Source organism: Scyliorhinus canicula, chromosome 1 (genome assembly GCF_902713615.1).
Source record: "Scyliorhinus canicula chromosome 1, sScyCan1.1, whole genome shotgun sequence".
Taxonomy (NCBI): domain Eukaryota; kingdom Metazoa; phylum Chordata; class Chondrichthyes; order Carcharhiniformes; family Scyliorhinidae; genus Scyliorhinus; species Scyliorhinus canicula.
The window spans coordinates 253,504,137-253,530,154 of NC_052146.1; the positions used below are offsets into that span (position 1 = coordinate 253,504,137).

A 26,018-nucleotide genomic window follows, 5' to 3' on the forward strand; every position below is an offset into this window, starting at 1 on the left:
CGGGCATTCGCCAGCATGATTCGACGCATGCGCAGGGGTTCCCTTCTCCGCGCCGGCCACTGGGCAATATGGCGGAGCCCTACAGGGGCCCAGCGCGGAGTAAAGTACACCCAACGGAACCAGCCCGCCCACTGATTGGTAGGCCCCGATTGCGGACCAGGTCACCAAGGGGGCCCTCTCCTCAGGGTCGGATCCCCCCGCCCCACCCCCCCACCCCTCCAGGACGGCCCCGCACACTCACCTTCCAGGTCCCGCTGTGTGAGAGGTGAGTAATCCACGCCGGCGGAACTCGGCTAAACTCGTCGGCCACTCGGCCCATCGGGGCCCGGAGTATCGCCCGGGGGGGGGGCCACTGTCAACGGCCCCCGACCGGTGCGGCGGCGAACCTGCCGGCGCCCGAAAAACGCCAGCGGAGAATGGGGAAACCGGCGTCGGGGCGTCGGTGCGCGATTCTCGCGCCTCTCCGGGGATTCTCCGACCCGGCGCCATGTCAGAGAATCCCGGCCCATATTTGTTCAGCTGCATGAGGAACTCTAACTAGTGCAATTTAAAAGATCCCGCTTCCAATTTCCAAGCGAGATTATGTTGATTTACTTCTGCAATGAATAGAAGTACTGTGGCTTGTTTCTGGAGGTCTTTCTAAATGGAAGGCTGTGACTAGCGGTGTTCCACAGGGATCAGTTCTGGGGCCTTTGTGGTTCGTGGTATTTATAGATGATTTGGAACAAAATGTAGCTGGTCTGATTAGGATGTTCGCAGACGACACAAAAATTGGTGGAGTTGGGGATAGTGACGAGGATTGTCTGAAGATTCATCAGGATATAAACTGGTTGAAGTCTTGGGCGGGGAAATGGCAGATGGAGTTTAATCCGGACAAGTGTGAGGTAATGCACTTTGGAAGGTCCAATGCATGTAGGAATTACACAGTAAATGGTAGAACTCTTATGAGTACTGACAGGCAGAGAGATCTGGGCGTGTATATCCACCAATCACTGAAAGTGGCAATGCACATGGATAAGGTGGTCAAGAAGGCATACGGCACGCTGGCCTTCATCAGTCAGGGCATTGAATATAAAAACTGTACAGAACCTTAGTTATGCCTTATTTGGAATATTTTGTGTAGAATTCTGGTCACCACAGTACTAGAAGGATATGAATGCTTTGGAGAGAGTACAGAAGCGGTTTACTAGGATGTTGCCTGCCATGGAGGGCATTAGCTATGAGGAGAGGTTAGATAAACTCGGTCTGTTCTCACTGGAATGATGGAGGTTGAGCGGTGACCTGATAGAGATCTCCAAGATTATGAGTGACATGGACAGAGTGGATAGTCAGATGCTCTTTCCTCGGGCAGGAGAATCAAGTACCAGGGGACATAGGTTTTAAGTGAGTGGGGAAAAGTTTAGAACTGATGTGCGAGGCAAGATTGTTTTTACACAGAGGGTGGTAAATATATGGAATGCACTACCTGGGGAGGTGGTGGGAGCAGGTACAATTGCGGCATTTAAGGGGCATCTGGACAAATATATGAATAAGGTGGGAATGGAAGGATACGTATTCCTAAGTGTATAGGGTTTTACTTTAGGCAGATACCATGGTTGGCACAGGCCTGGAGGGCCGAAGGGCCTGTTCCTGTGCTGTATTTTCCTTTGTTCTTTGGTCAACTGTTGCACCTATTAAAGGAGGGAAGAACCTTAACCACCCAAGTCCAGAAGAGGTATGGGCTTGTTCTTGGCATGCCCCTGGGTCTGCAACATGACTGAGAAATGGAGCAGAAGCGATAGAGAGAAGAAGCTCTGCAAAGAACTCCACCATGGGTTTTCAGTGAACCATCTCACTTTGGTGCAATACCGGGGGCAATTCGACTTTAGCAAGGAGGCTGTCACTGAACCGCCCGCCGTCACTGGATCTGCGGCCTCACACTGTGGCAAGGATGGTATTGCAAGTGGCCGTAACGGCAACAATCACAGTATACTTCAACATGGCCAGAGAGAGTGTACGATTATCCAACATATCCCAGTGTGCCACCGATCACACCACCATGGAGGTGACAGAAGCCATTTATGTGAAAAGAAACAATTACATGCTAGACTCTCTAAGCAAGGAGAAGCAGGACGAGAGATTATATGGATTTGCCAAGATTAGTGGGAATCCTGATGATGAGGTGAGGGGTAGCCCTCCAGTGTATGCCAGAGCATCTGTAAAATTTGTGGTGGTCCGCTGCATCCTCCACAGCATCATGAAGGTACAGCCATTACTAGCAGGAATCTAGAGGATAAGTCAGGGAGCTTGTATCTGGGCCCCTTTTAACTCCAAACATACTATCTGAGTGCAGCTGCTCAGATTCCACTTCCCATTAGAGAACTTCACTTTACCACCAGGGATTAACCATTCCCTACCTTGCCATTTATCGGTAATGCCTCATCACAGTATTCACTTGGCTAAGATCAGCAATAAAGGCCGTAAGCAATAATCTTGCCATAACATCTTTATCACAAAACACAGAATTATACAGCAGAAATTAATTATTCATGCTTGTCTATTTCCTCAGTGCTTGCTTTGAGTGCTTTTGCTTGCGCCAGTGCTCCTACTTAAAGGTACCTCAGTTGCTGCAGCATGACTGTTGGACGGCTGCTGACTTTCACTGGGGAGACTGTAAATGCCCTTGCAGAATGTGCTTGAGCAGCACTGGTCCTCGAGGGCCTGGCTACAGACTGCACTACCTTGGCAAGGGTGGCAGCCGTCTGGGCTGGCAGGCAGAGCAGCAAGAGCACTGTTGGAGTGCAGTGGTGGGAGGAGTACTGTCATCCTGAGCGAGGATAGCTAGCTTGTATTTCATTTCTGCCACCACCACAACTCTCCCAGGGCAGCAATGTTAGCAATCTTGCTTGACTGTCATGAGAGCTTGCCAGCTGCTTTTGAGACTGTGATCTACAGCCATGGCAGCAGCAGACTGTACCGACCTCAGTCCCAGCTTCCACCGCAGCACTGAGATGTTGGATGTCTTCTGCCAGTGCTGCAATGGAGGTTGAGATAGGAACCCACCGACATTACATCACGCTAGCTCTGCAAGTGCAGTCATGGTGTAACGTTTAGGGTTTTGAGGTATAAAACGCTTCTCATTAAAAAATGATCTGAGGTCCAAATTCTTAATTTCTAACACTTGTTCATGACCTTCAAAAGGCATGAATAACTAGTATTCCTGAACCAAGTAGAATTTATTAAGAAACGTATTACATATAGTTAAGAAGCAGTGAAGACAACATAGAAATTTCTCATCTTCAAAACCTAGGTGTTGCCGGCACAGCCAATGTCTGTCTTATTGTCTCTGAGGCGTTGGTGAACTGTGTCCAGAAGAGTCATACTCCAGAAGCCATGGTAACACTGTGCTAGCAAGGAATACGATTTTTCAACTTTTTTCCGCTCAGTCTCTCATTCCTCCTTTTTTCAGAGATAGTCCAAATTCACCTCGTCTATTAGCCAGAAGATACAAATCATCTTGTGTCACCTCACATCTGTAACTAGAGCCATATAGACCAAAGACAATGTTCATCCATTTTCTCCTTGGCACCTCAGAGTTTACATGCCATCACAAACGAAAGCACATTTGTTTTCCAGGTACAGAGACACCATAAATAAAGTCACATTCTCTTGTCAGTATATTTTAACCCAATCCCCACACTAAAGCTATTAAGTTTAATTTCTAAAACTACTTTCTGTCATATCAGAAAAATAAAGGTTTCCTTCTAGTACAGATCAACTAAAGCAACACATACAATTTTGTTGAAACATAGTTCTATCTTAAGTTCAGACTGCTTTTAGCTATTCTTTCAAACTGATTTTAAAAGCACCTAATTGTATTGTGGCCATGAAAACAGCATAGAACATAGAACAGTACAGCACAGAACAGGCCCTTCGGCCCTCGATGTTGTGCCGAGCAATGATCACCCTACTCAAACCCACCCTATACCCGTAACCCAACAACTCCCCCCCCCTTAACCTTACTATTAGGACACTACGGGCAATTTAGCATAGCCAATCCACCTAACCCGCACATCTTTGGACTGTGGGAGGAAACCGGAGCACCCGGAGAAAACCCACGCACACACGGGGAGGACGTGCAGACTCCACACAGACAGTGACCCAGCCGGGAATCGAACCTGGGACCCTGGAGCTGTGAAGCATTTATGCTAACCACCATGCTACCGTCCTGCCCCATATACCGTGCATATAATGGCTTCAGCTCAAGACTCAAAAACCGTTGACGTAAAATAATAAAACTATTTTGTTTCTTCACATATGATTCCATCGTGTTCCCCAATTATCCTGACTGCTAATTGTCCAACAGAATTTCAAACTGAAACTTTTAAAAGTGGTTAAGGAATAAATGCCCAAAATATTACAGATTCTAAAAAGTAGTAGAATTAGAAAAATCTTCCAATGGGGCTCGCTAGCACTTATGCGCTGTGAAGAATTGGCTCCAGGTTTTGCACAATGCCCTGTGCCACGGTAGTGCCAGGTTCTGCACTCTCCTTAACAATGACAGGACATTGTCTGGCATGCCTGCTAATGCACTCAGCAAAGGGGCCATGGTGACAACATCTGCAGCTTGCTCATCATGCCAGACATCAGGTTAAAATATGCTGGAGGTGAGAAGGCAGGAGAATGCCACTATCCCCAGAGTTCCCAGCAAAGCTGTATGCCGGATTCGTTCCCCATTGTTGCTCATTCTGGGTGAGTGTGCTTAACACTCAATTTGGCTCTGTTTCGTTACTTAGCTTTGGAGTCGCCAGGTATCGTTAAGATACCACCACAAGTTTCAAGGTCAAGTTCAAAGCAATAAAACCATACACCAATTAGTAAGTCCAAACAAGACACGTTTATTATATTACAGTAATCTACTAATCATGCATATAAAACTATAAGACTAGTCTAATCCTACCACTAATAGGCCAAATACTTATCTGGGCAAGGGGACTGCCGGATCAGGGAACAACGGCTTCTAGCTTTGTCCTGGGTCCGCAGGCTTCCAGTAGTTATGGTCTAAAGGGGTCAGGGGTGTCTATTCCCCTAGTGTGCGTTGTGACACTTACTTGTTGGCGGCTGCTTTTCCAGACCTCTCCTCCACAAGGTTCTTCTGCTGCAACGGTGTTCTGCTGGGAGGGCTAGCTGGTCAAGGAGAGGCTGGCAGAGAGAGTGAGCTGGGGTCGGGGTCTCTGTCTTATACTCCTCTCAGGGTCTTGCGCCCACCTGGGCGGACCCTCTATACTCTCGCAATCGATTGGGTCTCTTCCCAATCAATTGATTTGAATTCCCCAATAACGGGGCAGTATCTCGATCACTGGGGCGGTTCTTGGGACTCATTGTTTTGGGCTTCTTTGGCGCCGAAAAGTCTGGCCTTCCATTGAATGTATCGATTAGTGTTAACTTGTTTCTTTTGTGCCTGGGGATCGCCCGGTATCGCCTCATTAATATGCTAACTGTTTCTTTTCATAGCGTTTGTTTGGTTTCAGCAACAGCCAAACTGGTTTCTGCAGCAGTCCAAATATACAAGCGCTCTGCAAGCTGCTTGCTTTTTACAACATGTCCAATTTTCCCTGCATTCCTTGCAATCTTCCATTTTGTGTTTGGGCAGTGGTCACCCCAGGTGGCTACACCATCTTTTCTACTCTGCTCCCTTCTAATGGGTGCCTCTTTGCCCTGCAAGACAGAGGAGGCAGAATATCAATGATTGTACTTGGATGATGTACCTGCCTTAAGCTGAATAGCTAGAGCTGTGTGGAAACAGTGAAAGTGGAATGTGAGACTGTCATCATTGGTAGATATTTAAGGCTGAGGTGGAATATCTGGATTTTTGATTAAAGTCCTGGGTGCCAGTGTGAATGATTGAGTTGAGGTGTTGGAAGTGAGAGGTTGGTATTGTGGTTTGGAAGATACATTCACTGACCTGATCACCAAGTGTGAGATCATTAGACTTGTGTGACTGTTGCCAGGCCCTTGGGCTTGGACACTGGAAAATGACCTTCCTTCCAGCTGCTCCTAATCTGGTCTGAGGTCCTCCTGCCATTCTCCTCCTGTGGATTTATGCTGTTTCTCCTCCTGTCCACTTGTTTAGGTCCGATGGTGTCTCAGTAAAAAAACTGGAAAGGAAGTTTTGACTTCTTCAATTCCAATTTTACTGTCTTCTATAATCAGATCTCATCCAATACCAGAGTGCCACCTGTTTCTCCTTTATATATATATATATAGGTGCAGTCTATCAAACAATCAGTGTGGTCTACTAAATAATTAAAGCTCCAACTCTGACTGAGGCATTGGGGAACATTAACTCTTTCCTAACACACCTTCTCAAGCAAAGCCTCCAGTGCTATCATATACCAGAGCTTTTTCTCTGCCCTGGTATTCTATTTTCCTTGTATATATTTGCAGCAATATTCATCAACAACCTCCTGTAATGCAGTGACATTTCCTTTTAAGAGGGATAGTTTGCCTTTAAGATCAGAAGGCTGTCTTCACCATGTACTTTCAACACAGGAACTATTTAGCCCCAACACCCACAGCAGGGATTTTAGGTGGCAGCGCCAAATCAGGCTGCCCACCTTCATCTCAACCATGTGAACCAATTTCTAGCCCTATACATTTTTTTTTAGCACTGGTAATATTCATTTTCATTACAGCAGTACTGAAATTGTTTGTCATTCTTTTATGGGATATAGACATCACTGGCTAGGCCAGCATTTGTTGCCCATCCCTAATTATCCTTGAGAAGGTGGTGGTGAGCCATCTTCTCAAACTGCTGCAGTCCAGTTCTTGTAGAGATGCCCATAGTACAGTTTGGAAGGGGGTTCCATGATTTTGACCCAGCGACACTGAAGGAATGTCGGTAAATTCCCAAGTCAGGATTGTGTATGACTTGGAGGGGAACTTGCAGGTGTTGGTGTTCCCAAGCTTCTGCTGCCCTTGCCCTTCTAGTTGGTAGAGGTCAGGGGGGTTTGGAATGTGCTGTCGAAGGAGGCTTGGGGAATTGCTGCAGTACATCTTGTAGATGGTACATTGGTTATTTACTCAAAAAAAACACTGAACTTGGGGTGTTGTCATGGTATTGGTTATAGAACAACTCTGTTGAAGAATTCTTCTGTATGTTAACAGCAAGTCTTTATTAACTACTTGTAGCTATATACATAGGTACAGTAAAGGATACAGGCAAGGACTACCTCCACGCCTATGTCTAACACATCTCTGCTCAACACCACACTGACACAAGGTCTGAGTTGATGTGTTGGGTACGCTGGGTCGGCGAGGACTGTATTTACCATAGCAGTGAGAGAGACAGGCTTCCAACACTTGGAGAAATGCAACTCTATTTTATTGAACTACCAACTGTTAAACATACTTGAACTGTGGGTTGACACTATGCTGAGTTGACTGGAGACCTGAGGCTAACCTGACCAGACTATCTTGCTACCACATGGTGGATGTTTGTGTTGTAGCTCACGGGCTCTGGCTGTCTCAGAGGCTGGATCCCAAGAGAGCGGGAAAACTAGTGCCCTCTGGCTTTATAGTGGCTGTGTCCTGTCTGGTGATTGGCTGCTGCGTTCTGTGTGTTAATTGGTCATCCTGTGTGTCAATCAATGTCTGTCTGTGCACCATCATATACTTATGTGTATATTATGACATCTCCCCCTTTTTAAACAAATGTGTACATGGCAATAAATAGTGAATATGTGAATGTGCCTGACTATGTACAGAGTATGTGAGCATATTTACATGACAAGGAACCTGACTATATACAAAAAATATGAACGTATTTATATGGGAAGGTGTCTAGTGCAGATAGAGTGCATATAACAAATTATAGAAAACAATATGTACAGGCGAATAAACAAAGAACAAGGCAACAAAACATTCAGTCTATAAATTCAGTCTCTGTGGCGGGCGACAAATTCTGGTTGACCGCCTCAAGGGTGGGTCAGGGGCCGCCTGCTCTGGAATGGGCGGAGCTGCATCGACTGCAGAGGGTAGCAAAAGAAGAGGCAGACCTGTGATCTCGTGGAAGGGCGTGTCCTGAGTATGCATCAGGCGAGGCAAGGTTTCACGTTCAGGTGGCAAGCATGGAAGCAGCCACAGTGCCCGCCTATTACGCCGAAGGAAAGAGCCATCATGCTGCGAACTAGAAATGATCTGGGGGCCACTTGCTTGACCACCACAGCTGTGGCAGACCAGCCACCATCAGGTAGCTGAATACGAACTCGGTCAGCAGGGACCAGAGCAGGGAGATCCGCGGCGTGGGCGTCGTACGCCGACTTGCATTGGGCCCGAGACAGTTGCATTCTTTGCAGGACCAGAAAATTGTCCAGGTCCGGGATGTGGATTGAAAAGGTTCATCCTTACCCTGCAGCCTCTGTTGGAACACGTAGCGTTCAAAACTCTCGTTGACTTCGATGTCACAGTGGTTGTCGAACTTGAGCAGGACTGTTTTGAACTTGGACTTGTCCTCACCTTCAGCAAATGTGAGGGAGTTAAAAATGTGGATAGCGTGGTCCCCGGCCGTAGAGAGGAAGAGAGCAATCTTTCTGGCATCCGATGCTGCCTCGAGGTCAGTGGCTTCGAGATACAGCTGAAACTTCTGCTTAAAAACCTTCCAGTTGGCACAGAGGTCGTCGGCGACGCGGAGCGGCGGGGGAGGGCGGACGCTGTCGATATTACCAGATGACTCATTGCGGGTCAAAGGCAGACTATCTCAAGGTAGGTCCGTCAAACTCTAATATCATGCACTGGTACCATGATGTGTTTGGTATGCTGCATCTGCGAGGACTGCGTTTACCATAGCAGTGAGAGAGACAGGCTTCCAACACTTGGAGAAATGCAACTCTATTTTATTGAACTACCAACTGTTAAATATACTTGAACTGTGGGTTGACACTATGCTGAGTTGACTGGAGACCTGAGGCTAACCCGACCAGACTATCTTACTACCACATGGTAGATGTTTGTGTTGCTGCTCATAGGCTCTGGCTGTCTCGGAGGCTGCATCCAAGAGAGTGGGAAAACTAGTGCCCTCTGGCTTTATAGTGGCCGTGTCCTGCCTGGTGATTGACTGCTGTGTTCTGTGTGTTAATTGGTCATCCTGTGTGTCAATCAATGTCTGTCTGTGCACCATCATATACATGTATGTATATTATGACATGGGTCTTGTGGCTTCTTCTATCACTGTGTGGGCTGTACTATACTCAGTCCCACATTAACCCTGTATGTGCCAGACCCTTATACTACACAGAGTAATCGGTTTTCTAGTTTTGATTAAGACAGTCTTGTTTTTGAAGAAATTTAATTTAAAAAAAGACAGAAAATATGCATCAAAAAAAAGATAAACAAATTTATAGGTAAAACATTTACAACGTGCCTTTCAGGAGACAGCCCCCAGTGGTTCCTTTAAGAACATTAATTTGGCTGAAAAGTGCCTGAACATACTGCGGTCAATTACGAATGAATTTTATAAAGTGGGTCTGAAACAGTTAGACTTCCTGGTCGGGATTCTCCGACCTGGAGCCGGGTCGGAGATTCCCGGGGGACGCGGGAATTGCGCTCCGCTGCCCCGACACCAGTTTCCCCATTCTCCAATGCCATTTCTCGGGCGCTTGCGGGATTCCCACCGCGCCGGTCGGGTGCCATTGACAGCGGTCCTCCCGGCGATTCTCCGGGCCCCGATGGGCCGAGTGTCCGACGGGTTTGGCCGAGTCCCGCCGGCATGGGTCACGTATGGTCCCAGATGCCCAGATGGCGGGACCTGGAAGTTGTGTTTGCCGGGGGGGGGGGGGGGGGGGGGGTCCTGGTGGTGGGACAGTGGTATCCGGCCCCGGGGGGCGCCCCCACGGTCGCCTGGCCCGCGATCAGGGCTTGCTGATCAGCGGGCTGGTTCCGTTGGGGCCTATTTTACTCTGCGCCGGGCCCCTGTAGGACTCCGCCATACTGCCCGGGGGCCGGCGTGGAGAAAGGAACCCCCTGCGCATGCACAGAAATACGCCAGCCATTCCGTGCATGCTCGAACTCGCGCGGGCCGTTTCCGCGCTGGCTGGAGCTGCAGGGACCACTCCGACGCTGACCTAGCCCTCTAGGATGTGGAGCATTCCTCATTATCGGGGCCGTTGACGCCAGAGTGGTTGGCGCCGATTTTCACGCCGGCGTGGGGACATAACCCCATTATTGAAGAATGCTGCCCCCTATTTGTATATACAAATGAGGTTGTGCTTATTCTGACAGGGGCACTTTACACCTAAATGCCTTTATCAATATGGCAGGTGATAGATTTTTGGCATGGAGTGCACATTTACTAGCCTCCCGCTGTACTGTATGTTTAGCTGCCTGTTTTATGCCTGTAACTTAGGTGTGGCATCAATGAATTTCTAGGTCATGAACTCTCTCTCTCTCCCACTCTCTCTCTCGCTTTCTCTCTGAAATGTATATGTTTCTTCAAGTTGCTGTTTTTCACTATTTCTTTCCTTCCCTAGTTGTGTCATTCTTTCTCTCTCTTGTCTCCCTTTCCTGTTCTCCTCTTTCATTTTATTTTCCTTTTCTTCCTCCCTATCAGGGATTGAATGGTGGGTGCTGTTGTGTTTCCTTCTATTCTTCAACACAAACTCACCAATAACTCAGGTAGGACTAGTAAACTATGTTGTGAGTTCTCTGATTTGAAGATTACGGTAGTATACACCACATTTCTGGAGAGCTCTTATTTATACATCCTGCTTAGTCAACTAATATATTCCAACTCTGTGCCAATTGATCTGACATCCTATCTGATGATGTATACAGATTATGGACATAACCATTTAAAGACAGACTACAAAATCCCCCTTTTTCCAAAGTTGAGATTACACACACTGATCATAAATAAACAGATAAAAACAAGGATGTCTCAACACTATTTACATTGCAACTCAACTTTCATACATTGTGAATTTGCGAGTTTACAATTTTACAAATTTACATGTTTCTGAAAAGTAAAAGGTGGTTTGCTGAAATGACCTGATATGGTCACCATGAAGCTTCTTTGCGACCTCTGACTGTTGATATAGTACTTTTGCTTTGTTAGTGTGTTGTTTTTTTTGTACTACAATGTTGTTCTGGCTGTCTTCACCATGATGTCCAACAGCGCTATATTGAGATCGCACTTTTGAACGTGTTCTAATTGCAATAGGATCACTGGGTGTTGCATCATTAGATATCTCCCTGAGTCTACCTCGATTTAAGCCTTTTTTCCAGTAGAAACCAGGTGCCCTCTGTCGAATGTAGAACTTGAACATTTTGTCTGATGGTTAAAATTGGCAATTCTTTACCTGCATGTCAATCATGCCTATCCTTCGCCCTCTCCTGATTTCTAATAACTCATCTCGTACAGCTGGAAACCTGGATAAGTGATGGCTTGGAAGAATAATTTTAACTTGACTTCCAAACTTAAGCTCAGCTGGCAACGGTAAAGTTGCACTGAGTAGTGTAACATTGCAATGTGGAAGAGTTGTTTCATTTCCCGACACCTAATGATTAAGGATTTAACAATACCAGCCATGCATTCCACTGGTTTGTTTAATCAAAGATAATGTAATAATGAAGCAACATGATCAATGCTCCACTTCTCACACATATCTTGAAATGGCTTGCCTATATATCAAAGACCGATATATGGGACAATTGGGGTGTCCCCAACAAACTGAAAATGGTACTCCATGACCTGGCAATAGCGGCACTTGATGTATCTTGTAGTCATCAAGTTATTATAAACTTGGGAAAATAGTTCATCACCAGTAGAAAATTGTCCTCACCACTAGTGTGGTGTAGTTTTGTGAGGCTCTTTGTGCTAGTTAGGCTGGTGTGCCTTGCAGAGCCTCACCATCTGCTCTATATCACTGCTGATTCCTGGCCAGCATAGGGTTTCTCTTGTCAGATGTTTAGTGCGCTCAATGCTCATACATGCCTGATGTAGTTGCATCAGAATCCCTGGTCAGAGTGAGTCAGGCATATTGCCCCCCTGGATATTCCTAATCCATCTCAGTAGGCCCAAAATAGCCTCAAATTTCCTGTACTTCTTGCATGGAATCAGATCAATCTTTGTGGTTTTCCCTGTGCCTAGAGCACATTGGACTTTGGATGTCTCATCTTGAAATTGTTGCCATTTATGTCGCCTGAACCTCATCAAATCTCCCACTTCTAAATCCAGTGAATCGATTTGCAGATCCAGTGAAACATCTGCATTCTTTGTTGGATTTGTAAACCCATTCAAGATGTCTGATTAACATTACAGGTACTACCTTCCTGCTTAATTTTGTTTCGTTGGACTTTAATTTATCATGGATATTAATGCTATATTTTCTCAGAAGGTTTATTGATGGAATTGCATCCTCCTTTAGGTGCAATATAGCATTACCTTTAAAACTGTAGATTGTATTGAACCGGTCTGGGTATTTAGATTTCAAGTCGACTCAATAGGGTTGTTCTTGTTGATCCTATGAATAGTAAGGAGCTTGAAGTCTGTGCATGCTAGTAGACCTAATCTAGTTGGATCCTGTGTATCAATAAGATAGAGGATCTGTGATGACCAAGTTGATTAATCGTAGCTGAATTTCAGCGTTATCATATCAATGCAATGAATTGCTGATCCATTAAATGCAGTTAACATAGCTGTATTTTACCAAGGTGAGAATGAGTAGATTTTTCTCTGGGGTGGAGGACAGGTGAGAGCTTGTTCTCGGGGGCCAGCTAACTGCATTCATATCCCAAGTTTGTAAGCTTTTGGGTCTCTTTATTCAACTCCATGTCGGAGATACTTAATGTCCATGTTCGATGGTAGCCATTTTTGGGGCATCAGACTCGCCAGTGCTGCAGACGGGGGTGAAGACTGTATCCTCACCTTTGTCTTATTAATAGTCCGGAGATGAGTTCTGCTTGGGCAGAGGTCTCCTAAAATCTAGACAGATCATTCCATACATGAAAAAACTTAGGACGTACAATAGGTACACAATGTAAATACATAGACACACACATTGGGTGAAGCATATGGAGTGTAATACTACTCACTTGAGAAGATACGGGGAGAGATCAGTTCAGTCCATAAAAGGGTCATTCAGGAGTCTGGTAACAGCAAGGATGGAGCTGTTTTTGAATATTTTAGTGTGTGTTCTCAGACTTTTGTGTCTCCTACCCGATAGAATAGGTTGGAAGAGAAAATAATCCGGGGCAGCACGGTGACGCAGTGGGTTAGCATTGCTGCCTCACGGCGCCGAGGTCCCAGGTTCGATCCGGGCTCTGGGTCACTGTCCATGTGGAGTTTGCACATTCTCCACGTGTTTGCGTGGGTTTCACCCCGACAACCCAAAGATGTGCACGGTCGGTGAATTGGCCACGCTAAATTGCCCCTGAATTGGAAAAATGAATTGGGTACACTAAATTCATTTTTTTTAAAAAGAAGAGAGAATAACCGGAGGGGTCTTTGATTATGCTACCCGCTTTCCCAAGGCGTGGAAGGTGTAGACAGAGTCAATGGATGGGAGGGTGGTTTGTGCGATGGACTGGGCTGTCTTCAGGACTCTCTGTAGTACGGTCTAGGGCCGAGCAGTTGCCATACCAGGCTGGGATGCAGCCAGAGAGGGTGCATTTGTAAAAACTGGCAAGAGTTAATGTGGACATGCTGAATTTCCTTAGTTTCCTGAGGAAGTATAGGCACTGTTGTGCTTTCTTGGGCGTAGCATTGACGTGGGTGGACCAGGACAAATTGTTGGCGATATGCACACCTAGGAATTTGAAGCTGTCAACCATCTCGACCTCGGCACCACTGATGCAGACAGGGGTATGCACGATACTTCACTTCCTGAAGTCAATGACCAGCTCCTTAGTTTTGCTGACTTTGAGGGAGAGATTGATGTCGTTACACCACACCACTTAGTTTTCTTTGTCCCTCCTGTCTTCTGACTCATCGTTGTTCATGATGGTCACGTCATCAGCAAACTTACAGATGAAGTTGGAACCACGTTTTGCCACACAGTTGTGTGTATAGGGAGTATAGTAGGGGGCTAATTATGCAGCCTTGTAGGGGACAGGCCTTGAGGACTACCGTGGAGGAGGTGTTGTTTATCCTTACTGATTGTGGTCTATGGGTCAAGAAGTTGAGGATCCAGTTGCAAAGGGAGGAGCCAAGTCCTCGGTTTTGGAGCTTTGATATGAGCTTGGCTGGGATTATGATGTTGAAGGTGGAGCTGTAGTCAATAAATAGGAGTATGATATAGCAGTTCTTATTGTCGTGATGCTCCACTGGATGAGTGTAGGGCCAGGGAGATGGCGTCTGCTGTGGACTAGTTGTGGAGGTATGTGAATTGCAGTGGATCAAGACATTCTGGGAGTATGGAGTTGACATGTCTCATGACCATCCTCCATAAGCACTTCATAATGATCAATGTTAAAGCCACTGTACATATTGCTGATGTTCTCTGAATTTTCCATGTTTTTTATGGTAGGAAGAAGCTTTTCTGCTTTCCTTCACGACAAGGTTTGAATGTATTGCAGATTTGGATGCCGGGAGTACTTTATTTTGTCATGCCCTTTTCTGGATCTATGGCACTACTGATCTGTGGTGTTCTTATCACATGTTTATTTACACCCCATCTAAGAAGCGATATTTTGGCACAAACAGCACTGCAACACCTCAATTATCTGAAATTACAGTGATTGTTTTTCTTTTTTTTAAATTTCGAGTACCCAATTCATTTTTTCCAATTAAGGCACAATTTAGCGTGGCCAATCCCCCTACCCTGCACACCTTTGGGTTGTGGGGGTGAAACCCACGCAGACACGGGGAGAATGTGCAAACTCCATACAGACAGTGACCCAGAGCCGGGATCGAAACTGGGACCTCGGCGCCGTGAGGCAGCAATGCTAACCACTGCGCCACCGTGCTACCCCAAAATTACAGTGATACCCTTTTTCAGAAAGCCATTTTTAAGCCTGTCTTTCAACCGACCTGAACTGACCCGATCCATGTTGACTGATGGCATCCCTGTGCTACTGATCTGGTGGCCTCTTTTTACAGTTACTCACTGATCTAACGGAGCTTTGCCTGCAGTTAATGCTTCACATCTCAGAGAGGGGCTGTTTAGCACAGGGCTAAATCGCTGGCTTTGAAAGCAGACCAAGGCAGGCCAGCAGCACGGTTCGATTCCCCTATCAGCCTCCCCAAACAGGCACCAGAATGTGGCGACTAGGGGCTTTTCACAGTAACTTCATTTGAAGCCTACTTGTGACAATAAGCGATTTTCATATTCATTTGACAAACTCTACTTCACTGATAGAATGTTGATGTCGTCCTGAGCCGAATTTGGAACTCTGACATTGTTTCTTCGAAGTTCCCAACATTTTGTGCATGTGTGATCGGGCCGGGGCTGCCCTGCATAGGTGTTGGGGAGGAGGGCGGAGGGTGCTGAGGACACTCCCATAGAGTGTTCTGGCTGGGGCCACTTTGGTAGCCTTGGAGTTTGGGATGTCATTTAAAAATGATGTCCCGATCTCTTGTCACACTGGGGAGTTCCGTCAAGCGGAGCTCCCCAGTGTACAAAACCGGGTATGTGTAATCTAGGATGGGCATTCCCTGATGAGTCTCCTTATGCACTGCGAGTCATGTTGTATAGCCATGTGTTTCTTACCGCTGCAAGAGCCAGGAAACACTTCTCTAAACGTGCTCACTATGGGACTTTATTCCTAATTGGTTGAATCACGCCATTTACCCCCTTGCTCCCACCACACCCCAAATTTCTGCATCTTCCCACTATCCATTCCCTTTCCGACCAAAGCTGCAATCCCATCTTTTCCCCTTTGACTTACCCATTCAACCCTTGTGTTCTCCCTTTCCTCTTGTACCGCTGTTACTCACCAGACTTTTAATTCTATGTCCACTCCTCCCAACTCCACTCGTTCACAACAAAGTGGCAGCATGGAGCCTCTCCAACTCTCAGCTGGTTTTTCCTCTTCAAATGCCTCTCTAGCCATTTCCATCAGAGGATTTGTTTGCTTTCAATATTCAACTTGGGGAGGGGAGAGTGTAGTCAAATTAGAGTAATAAATGAAACTGCCTCTCGTCCTTTTTTTGTATTCCTCTTCAGCACCCCCCGCTCCCCCCCATCTCATTGGTGATGAAAGAAATTAAATTTAGAGCCAAAGTAAGCTAAAATTAGTAGAGGCTTGCTTTTGGTGGCTTTCCATGTAGACATAAACCAAATTAGCCTTGAGACGCATGCCTGCAGTAGGCACCAAGTGGGCAGCTCTTCCATTGGGGAGAGTGGGAAATCCACTAGCTCCCTCTGCTGAGCTGGTCAGGTCTGATCTGGGGCAGAGAGAAAGTGGCAGTTTTGAGGATGGGATCACAATTTTGACAGTTGTGTGCAGTACGGTGAAATTCTGCTATGGTTTTGAGTGGGGTAGATTCACTATAAGGTTTTAAAGGTTTTACCAAAAAAGGGACCATGAGTTGAAATTCTCCCCTCTGTCTCATTGGTGGAAGTCATTAGCAATTACAATTTCCAGCAAAATATAAGCAGAAATAATCTGTTATCTTCAAAATTTAACTGGGCATTTTTTTGAGGCAGAAAAATATTCCATGTAGAAAGATTTACTCTCTCCCTCTTCGTCACCCCTCTTTTGTTTCAGCTTCTTTTTCTCCCTGTATTCCTAGTCTCGCTCTCACTTTTGAATGGTTACTGAACACAAAGCAAAGAATACAACGGACGTTTAATCAGAACACTGTCATTTCTACTTACACATGCGTCTCTGTAAAAAGCAATACTCCCAATTTTACCTCAGGACAGCTTTAGACATTTGACTTCCAGCTTTTTGTCCGCCAAATAAACCTCTGAGCAGAAATTGTGAAAGCGAAAGAAAGATCAGTGTTGCTAATTGAACAGTATTGATGTGTCCTGGGCAATTGGGTACCCTGTATACTCTCAGACTGCACAGTCCTAATCTTGCTCACTTTCTCATAGCCCTGGGCAAAAATGTCAAGACTAAGCTTAAGGACCTTTAACACATATTGACGCCTTCCAGTAAATACTTGAATGAGGTAAAAGTAGAAAGAACTCAGGTATATTGTGCTGAAATATTTAGTTATCGAAACAAAAAATGGTGGATGTAAAATAAATTGGAAATAATCTTTATGAAATCACTGGTTAGATGGTGCAACCTCCTAGCCAAGTGTACAGTCAAAAGAGTGAAATGCTTAATGGGGTGTTTTCCATTGTAAATATGGAGTAGTATAATGGAAATTTTCAGACAAAATATATGGCAAACACGTGGCAACAAGAAGGCAAAGTGCTGCAGACAAGAAATGTACACAAATACGATTTATAATATAGCTTACTTTTCCTTTACTTTTTCCTATCCTCATCCCTTCTCAAAGCTTTCTTCATCCAACTCAAGCGTACACCATCAAACTGCTCATTTCCACCACAGTCTTCATGCAAGAAAATATGAGAGGAAACAGAATCCCAGGACTGTTTCCAAACATCGTTCAAAATTCAAAGTTGAAGGTTTGAAGGTACTCATGTATTCTTATTCACATACAGAACATGATGACTATTGTTTTCTTTCTTGAGTGATTTAAGTTCGAAAGGATCGACAAAGCTTTCATTCTTTTTAAAGGTTGAAACTGTGGTAAATTAGGTTAGTTATTTAGGTCTTTAGCAAATACTATTGAACATAAACCTAAGTTTTAAAAGCAGCTTAATTGAAATAAAACATTCAAATCTCCATTGTCCGATCCTCAATGGCTCCACAATCCCTGCTTGTCTCACTATTATTGTCATCGTTTTTCGGTGTCCTGATTTTGCTGCATTCGCACCAGCGTTTTCTTCCTTGTGGTGGAAGATTTTGGTGATTCATCTGATGAGCGCAAGTGGAAACCCCTTGAGGAATTACCTCAAAAGACAAGGGTGGGATTTAAGTACCAGCTCCCAGAAATCTAGTGATCAATTAAAACTCCATCTACACTTTAATATTTAATTCTGCTTTCATCCCTAACTTCACATTTTCCTTTTATCCACATTTGAAACACATTTATTTTTAGTTTTAAGTCATATGATTTTCAAATCGTAGATTAGGCATAGTTGATTTAATTTGGGGCAGCTATTCAGTCTACGTTCCCCAGAGATTCAAACAAACCATAGTTGGTTTACCCAGGTGGGCCAAAGTACTTCCCATCCATTGAATGACTTTCCAAAGTCAAGTGGCAAAATGTGTTTCCTCTGGTTCGTCAAGCATAGTTTGTTAAATTATAGAATACACATGCAGGTCTTTAGTTTTCTTCAAGCTTAAGCCTGAAATGCAGTTACATTTTGGAGATCATTTTTGGGGCGAGGCATCAAATATGAAAATAGAGCATATTTTTATTTATTTTTTATTATTTGCTCATGGGATGTGGGCATCACTGCAATACCACATGTATTGCCCATCCTTCATTGCCTTTGAGAACGTGGTGGTGAGCTGCCTTCTTGATCCGTTGCAATCCATGTGGTTTACGTACCGTTGGAGAGACCGAGTTCCAAGATTTTGACCCAGCAGCCTTGAAGCAATAGCGATATGTTTTCAAGTTGGTATGGTGGGTAACTTGGAGGAGAACTTGCAGGTGGTGTTGTCACCTCCTGTCTGCTGCCCTTGATCTTCTTAATGATAGAAACTGGGTGCTTTCAAATGAGCTTTGGAAAGTTGCTGCACTGCATTTTGTAATTCACAGGAACATTAAAAAAAAGTTGTTTTTGTCTGTCCAGACGTATTAAATACCCTTTTTCTGTCTCCTTGCACTGATTCTCAAGTGCAGGAGCTTGTGGATGATTAATATTGCATGAAGGTATAATCCGTACTGCCAGTCAACCCCATGGTTATATTGAAAGTGTGCTAATGTTCCAACACCTTTTGGCAATTGAATGCCGGTGAAACTTTGTAAAACTAGAATGAGAAAGGTGAACATTTATATTTTTAAAGTGTATTTATTTATTTTTTATGTATATCTGGGCAGTTCTTGGGATCTGTGTAGGTAATCAGGTAGCAGATAATATATACAACCGTATTTAATAGAGTCAAGGGAGCGCTCAGTAATGACTCCAACAGGGTTTGCTTTTTGGCCTTCCCACCTGGTGATTCTCCCCCCCCCCCACTCTTAATGAGCACAAGTGGCAGTCAGATCGTCAGATGAGGCCCTTACATGGGCATTAATTGCGCACTTAAGAACCCCAATTTGCAGCAGAGAGGGAAGGCCTTTCACTTGTGAATTGAAGAGCGTGACGTACTCTCACAACCAATAAGCCTAATTTTTCAATTGAAATAACCTTCAGCTGTGAAGCTCGAGGCTGCTCACAGTCAAAGGGAGTGGAATTGAATTTCAGGATTGAAGCCGCAGCAGGGCTCTGTCCTGGGAGTGTTTGGTATGACAGACAGGCTGTAGCTGTGGTTGCCCCTATTATGGGTCTCCACAATATTTAAAGCCCTTAAGCTGCATGCCGGAAAATGGAAATGGCTACTCACCTTGTCACTTCCCACGGTAGCCATTGCGCTAGTTCCCGTTTTTGAAAAGGGAGTACTGAACAATGCCTACAAGACTTCTCAGTGGGAAGTAAGGTCATTCCCAGCAGGCTGCTGCTTTCGGCTTAATTCTCCTTAATGAGCTTGAAATGAATGCAAATGAGGATTAATGATATTCTCCCCATTTATGAGCTTGATCCGGAACTTGCCATCAAGAGCGGGCTGGATGAATTTCAAAATGGTTAACGCCAGATGCGCATCTCGATTTTGCCCTCTCGTGCTATTCACCCAGAATGCACTGATCCACTCCAGGTGCAACCCGGTCACTGAAATGTACCCGAGGTGTTCTAGTCTCCGAAGAGGGTTCTGGCTCAAAGGCAGAATTTACCAGCAATCCTTGGATGACAGAATTTCTGCCACCAGGAATCCCCCATTCCGTGGAATGAGTGCCACTACCCAGTTTCATGCCTAATTGGTCCTTAATTTGCCAGGCTCTATATGCTCTCCAGCTACTGGGCAAGACATTTGTCACCTGCATTTTCCCCATGAAATCTTCAGTCCATGGGTGGAATTTAATGCCCTCCTCTGAGACAAATTGGTGGTAGGGAGAGCCTTTAATCGGATGGATGGGTGGGGACCCTGACACCTTCCCGCCTATGTGATTGAACAGTGTGCCTGAACTCTAGCAGCATCAGCAGCATAGAGGCAGCTTTCAACCAGCACACACTAAAGAGCAGGCTTCAGCACCGAGGATGCTTTCGCAACCAAAAGGTAAGTGTGCGGATGAGCGTAGGGCAGCTGCGTACAGCCTCCCCAGTGTTCCGAGCAGAGGTCTGCGATCGGGGGTCCAGGAGCCCCCGATGTGACTGGGGGTGAATGTGTGGATCAAGGTTTGCCAGTACAACTGGCTCACTGGATGGCACTCTGGGAGAGAAGGCGGGACAGCCATGGTGAGGGTAGGGGAGGCTTAGGAAGTTGATGGTCCCAGTATGAAATCTCTAACTAATTGTCAGACTCCTTCCTGCTCCAATTCCTTCCCGATATAACTATGTTTTCTGGTGTTGAATCCCTCGCATTGCTTGTGGCAGCCAAGATGGGCAGACACCATAGAAGGCAGCAGCGGCAACGCAGACTGGAGGTGGAACCTCATGTGCAGGGAGTCACCACACACCCTGAAGACCCAGCCGCCCATCAGACTGAGGGGGGATCTACAAGGGGAGACTCAACGTGTACAGGTGTTGTTGGTCATTCAATGAGCTGACAGACACCATGTGCTGCAGAAGACTGCATAATAGCAGGGAGACAGTGTGGCACATGTACCATGTCCTTGTGGACTTGCAACCCTGTGGAGGAAGAGGACACCCACTCCTGGTGGCCATGAAAGTCGCTGCAGCTCTAAGCTTCTATGCAATGGGGTCATTTGTGGAGGCAGCGGTGCAGTGGCATTGTCACTGGACTAGCAAACCTGAAACCCAGGAGAGTGCTCTGGGGACCCGGGTTTGAATCCTACCACTGCAGATGGTGAAATTTGAATTCATTAAAATTCTGGAATTCTAAGTCTAATGGTGACCATGAAACCACTGCCAATTATCATAAAATAAGAACTCTTACAACACCAGGTTAAAGTCCAACAGGTTTGTTTCAAACACGAGCTTTCGGAGCACTGCTCCTTCCTCGTGTTTGAAACAAACATGTTGGACTTTAACCTGGTGTTGTAAGAGTTCTTACTGTGCTCACCCTAGTCCAACGCCGGCATCTCCACATCATGGTTATCGTAAAAACCCATCTGTTTACTAATGTCCTTCAGCGAAGGTACCTTTACCTGGTCTGGCCTACATGTGACTCCAAGCAAGTGGTTGACTCTTAACTGCTCCCTCAAAGGCAATTAGGAATGGGCAATAAAAATATCCAAGGCTTGAACAGGTACCTGTGCAGCCTGTCCCAATCTTCAGCACACAGGTGCATCCAGGAGGTGACTGCTGCACTGTATGCCAGAGCATTGGACTATATCACCTTCAAACTGGACCAGGCCCACCAATATGCCCGAACTGCATGATTTGCTGCAATTGCCGGGATGCCCCAGGTCCAGGGGGTGATTGATGGCATGCATGTCACCCTGCAAGCACAGGGGCATCAGCGAATGTCCTGTATTCATATGAAAGGGTTTAGCTCCCTGAATGCTCAGATTGTGTGCGACGACTGCTTCCATATCATATGTGCCCACTACCCTGGAAGCGTGCATGGCAGCTGCATCCTTGGGCACTTGGAGATTCCTGGTGTCTTTGAGGACCACCCCAGGGGTGTGCTGATGGAGGACAAAGGATACCCGCTGAGGTCACAGCTAATGATGCTGGTGCGGAGGCTTAAGACTGAGGCGCAGACCCAATTCATTGAGGCCTATGTTTTAATCCATGTTGTCATTGAGCAGTGCGTCGGGCTACTCAATATGCCTTGACCGCTATGGCGGTGCCTCGCAGTACACTCACCAGAGAGTGTCCTGCTTTGTGGTGATCTGCTGTGCCCTCCACAACCTTGCACAACAGCGGAACAACATGTTGGAGGAGGAGCAGGATGAGGCGGAGGGACATAAGACCACGACAGAGGAGGAGGATGAGGCAGTCCAGGAGGGGCTGGAGGACATATCCGAGGAGGAACTAGAGGATGGATGACCGGCAGCAGCAGCAAGGTTCTGACATGCCAGGAGGACCAGTGAGGCCCTCATCGTCCCCAGATTCTCCTAGAAAGAGGCTGTGTCCGTCAGTTCAAGACCACCCCCCATTTCCCTCCTTCTCACCCCTCACCCCCTCTCCCTATTTCCCTACACCCAATCCCTCCCCCATTCTCCTATTTCCCGAGTCCCCCTTTCCCCATCCCCCTACCCCACATTTCCCCCCATCACACCTCCCCTTCCCCGTTCCACCTTCCAAGGGTATGCATGACATCTCTCCAGTGTAATGGGCCTGTGTTGGCACTGTCAGCGGGTCAGCCTACTAGGCAGAAGGATGATCATAACTCACTGTAAGGAAAGCTCTGGTGCTCCTCAGTTTCTGCTGAAGTCTGACCCCTGTCTTTCTGTTGACAGTGCGCTCACACTCATCCTCTGAACGGGATCTGCGTGGGAGGATTTTTATCTTGGACCACTGTGCTCTGGGGGGGGGAGGAGGGGATGGTTGGGGGGGGTGCGGGACGGAGGAAAACAGGGGGCGGGAGTGCAGGCAGACCCACTGTGAAGATTAATGTGACAGAGGCTCCTCATATAGGAGGTGTGACATGTTTTAATAGTGAACATTTCATTGTTAAAGATTTCCATTCTCCCTAGTTACAGATAGTGACCCCTCCCCCCAGTGCCCAATCAGTGTTCCTCACTCTTCTCGATCTTCGATGATCTAGTGCTACATCTAGATATGTCCCCAGGGTGCACATCAGAGGTGGAGGCAGCCTGCTACTTTCCGTGCCATGTGGCCGTTGATGTCCTTGGCGGACATCCTTTTGACGGCCTGGAGCCAGGGGGCCCCCATTTCGACCTACTGGTGTCACTGGGGTCACTGTGCGATCCCGTTCTGCCCACTGCCCTTGAGATGCATCGGGGTCAGGAGGGCGATTCGGAAGAACTGGAGACCGCCATTGTCTCCTCGGTGGCAGGCCCTGGGTAGGCCCCCAGTCCATCCTCCTCCTTGACGGTGCCCATAGGGCCCTGCGGGACTCCAAGGAATGGAGGGCAGTTGGAGTGAGCTCCAGAGTCATCTGGTGGTGCCAGTCCTGGAGCCTCCCCATTGTCTGCAAAAGGTGTCAACACCATCAGCGATGGTCCTGAGTGACTGGGCCATGCTCTGCAGTACCTTAGCAATGTCCACCTGTGTCTGGGACAAATTCCTCGGTGACTGACATGATGTCGAGGCCCTCAGCCATGGCCGTCACAAACTAAGCCATGCCTCGGACACCACACTCAAAATGCAGACGTCATGCTCCAGGTTTTCCACTGCGGTCGTCACCCTAGCAGTGTTGGCCTCAGTACCACACATTGTTGGCATCATCTCCTGTGCTTGCAGCCTGTGGGACTACTCCTTTCTTTCCTTGCAGTCGCTGGACTAACCCTGTCCAGAGATTCGACATCTCACTGGGACTCAGCTGTGTCTAGAAGCGTTGAAATGGCCGTTAATGTTGGTGCTTTTGTTTTGGAATACATTAGTTCCAAACTCAAGTCAGTCACCAGATCCTAATGGAGTCTTCCATTGAGCTGTTTAGTGAAACTGCATGGGTAAACCTTTGCAGTCGTGGGTTTACAACTTCTCTGTGTTCTACATTTGAGATTATCTAGCTGATACTGTAGAGGATATTTCACCATTGTTCCTGTGCTGTCTCTCTCTTGATAGCAGACTCATATGCAACATTGGCATTAGAACTAATGGATTTATCGGCCTGGAAATTGGTTTACACCTGTTTTTGGGCAGGGGTGGTCATGATTTGTGACATGTCAGGAAACAGAGGTAGTTTAAAATAATCTATATTTGTTTCAGTGGGATTAGAAATAAGGGGCGGAATTCTCCGGCCCACCACCGGGTCGGAGAATCGCCGGCGGGCCGCGCGAATCACGCCATGCCGCCCCGATGCCGGGACGCGATTCTCCACAGAGCGGAGAATCGGCGCCATTGGGGCCAGCGTGGTCGGCACGGCGCTGGTTGGGTTATGCGCCGACTCTCCGGCCCAGGCCGGCATGGGCTGGCGCGCAGATTCTCCGGCCCGGATGGGTCGAGCGGCCGTCATCAAAAAGCCGAGCCCCGCCGGCGCTGTTCTAACATCCTCTGAGCCGGCAGGACCTCGGCATTGAAGGGACCAGGGGCGGCCTGTTGGGGGGAGGGGGGGAAGGGAAGGGATCTCTATAGTGGCCTGGCCCGCGATCGGGGACCAACGATCGGCAGGCCGGACTCTTTGCCCCCGGCCTTCTTTCCTCTGCACCGGCTCCTGTCGACCTGTGCCATTTAGCGTCAGGGCCGGTGCGGAGAAGAAGGCCACTGCACATGCTCTAGTTGGCGCCGGCTCAACTGCGCATTGTCCGGGTTCAGGCCAGGATTGGCAGCAGGAGCGGCCCGTGCTATCCAACTGTGGACCGCAGAATGGAGTCCCAGAACAGGTGCCGACGTCGGAGTAAAACACTCCCGTTTTTACGCCAGCGTCGACACTTAGCCGCCCGATGGGAGAATCCAGCCCAAGATTTTGTTTCAAGTATGTTTAATTTTCGTGTTTCTGTATTTGAAAAGGTTAATGACTTCAGTTTGGTTCAGATGCCTGCATGGTATTGATGGTTTACGACGTGAAAGCAAATAGGGTTTAAAGAAAATCTAGACTGCTGCTTAGTAACCAAGGGCCACTTTGGGACAGAAAGAACTGTTGGGTTAGTTGTTAGCTTGAGCCAGGAGAAGCTGGACACAGGACAAGGGAACTGCAGTGCGCAGATTTCCCAAAAGAACAAAAGAATTTCCCAGAAACAAGGGAGTGGGGATAAAAGAATTTTTCAGGAAGACAGTTATATCATATGAACAAAGAATAAGGTTGAAAAAGCTCTTGTTCAGAAGAATGAAAGTAAAAAGCAGAGGAAGGGTTTCTGAGCTAAAGGGACAGCTGCAGGAACCAGATTTAAAGTTGGATAGAGGAAAAGTCAGGGGCGGGATTCTCTCAGCCCAGGCTGGGCCGGAGAATCGCCGGGATGGGCGTGAATTGCGTGACACCGCCCCGACTCCAGTCCATGCCGCGGCGCCGGTCGGGGGCCGCTCTACGGGGCCCCCTGGCGATTCTCGGCCCGGGATGGGCCGAGCGGCATAAAAATAAAACCTGAGTCCCGCCGGCTCCGTCCACGTGTGTTCTTACCCGGGGGGACCTCGGGTGCAGCCTGGTCGGGGGGGGGGGGGGGGGGGGGGGGGGGGTCCGACCCCGGGGGGGCCTCCACTGTGGCCTGGCCCACGATCGGGGCCTACCGATCGGTGGTCCAGCCTCTCGGGCTGGGGCCTCTTTTGTTCCGCGCCAGCCCCTGTAGCCCTACGCCATGTTGCATCATGGCCGGCTCGGAGAAGGGAGTCACCGCACATGCACAGCAATTGCGCCGGTCCCACTGCGCATGTGCGCATTGGTGCGCGCGACCTCCACTGTGCATGCGCAAACCCGCTGTGCCCATCTGATGCCGGGATTGGCAGCTGGAGCGGCTTAGGTCGCTCCAGTGCCATGCTGGCCTCCTGTAGGGTCAGAATCGCTGCTCCTGAGGCCATGTTGACGCCGTCGAGAAATGCGAAGGCGTTTACAACGGCGTCAACACTTAGCCTCAGGATCAAAGAATCCCGCCTCAGATACCTGAAGTGATCAAAGTTGTGGTGACACTTTAATACAGCATGTGAAGCAATGGTGTTTTGTTGGCATGGTTGAGTACCTGAGAGATGTAAGCCTGAATGCATGCAGTGATCCAGGACAGAGGAATAACAAAA

The 26,018-nt window shown here is 47.3% G+C and overlaps 1 protein-coding gene across 1 annotated transcript in view; it reads left to right on the forward strand.

Annotated features, from left to right (window-relative positions):
• Positions 1 to 26,018, forward strand: part of LOC119973467 (potassium channel subfamily K member 2-like) — a 236,812-nt gene that overhangs the window by 167,882 nt on the left and 42,912 nt on the right. The window contains exon 5 of the mRNA XM_038811665.1: positions 17,429 to 17,566. Coding sequence (XP_038667593.1) covers positions 17,429 to 17,566 — 138 coding nt within the window. The remainder of the gene's footprint in view (positions 1 to 17,428; positions 17,567 to 26,018) is intronic.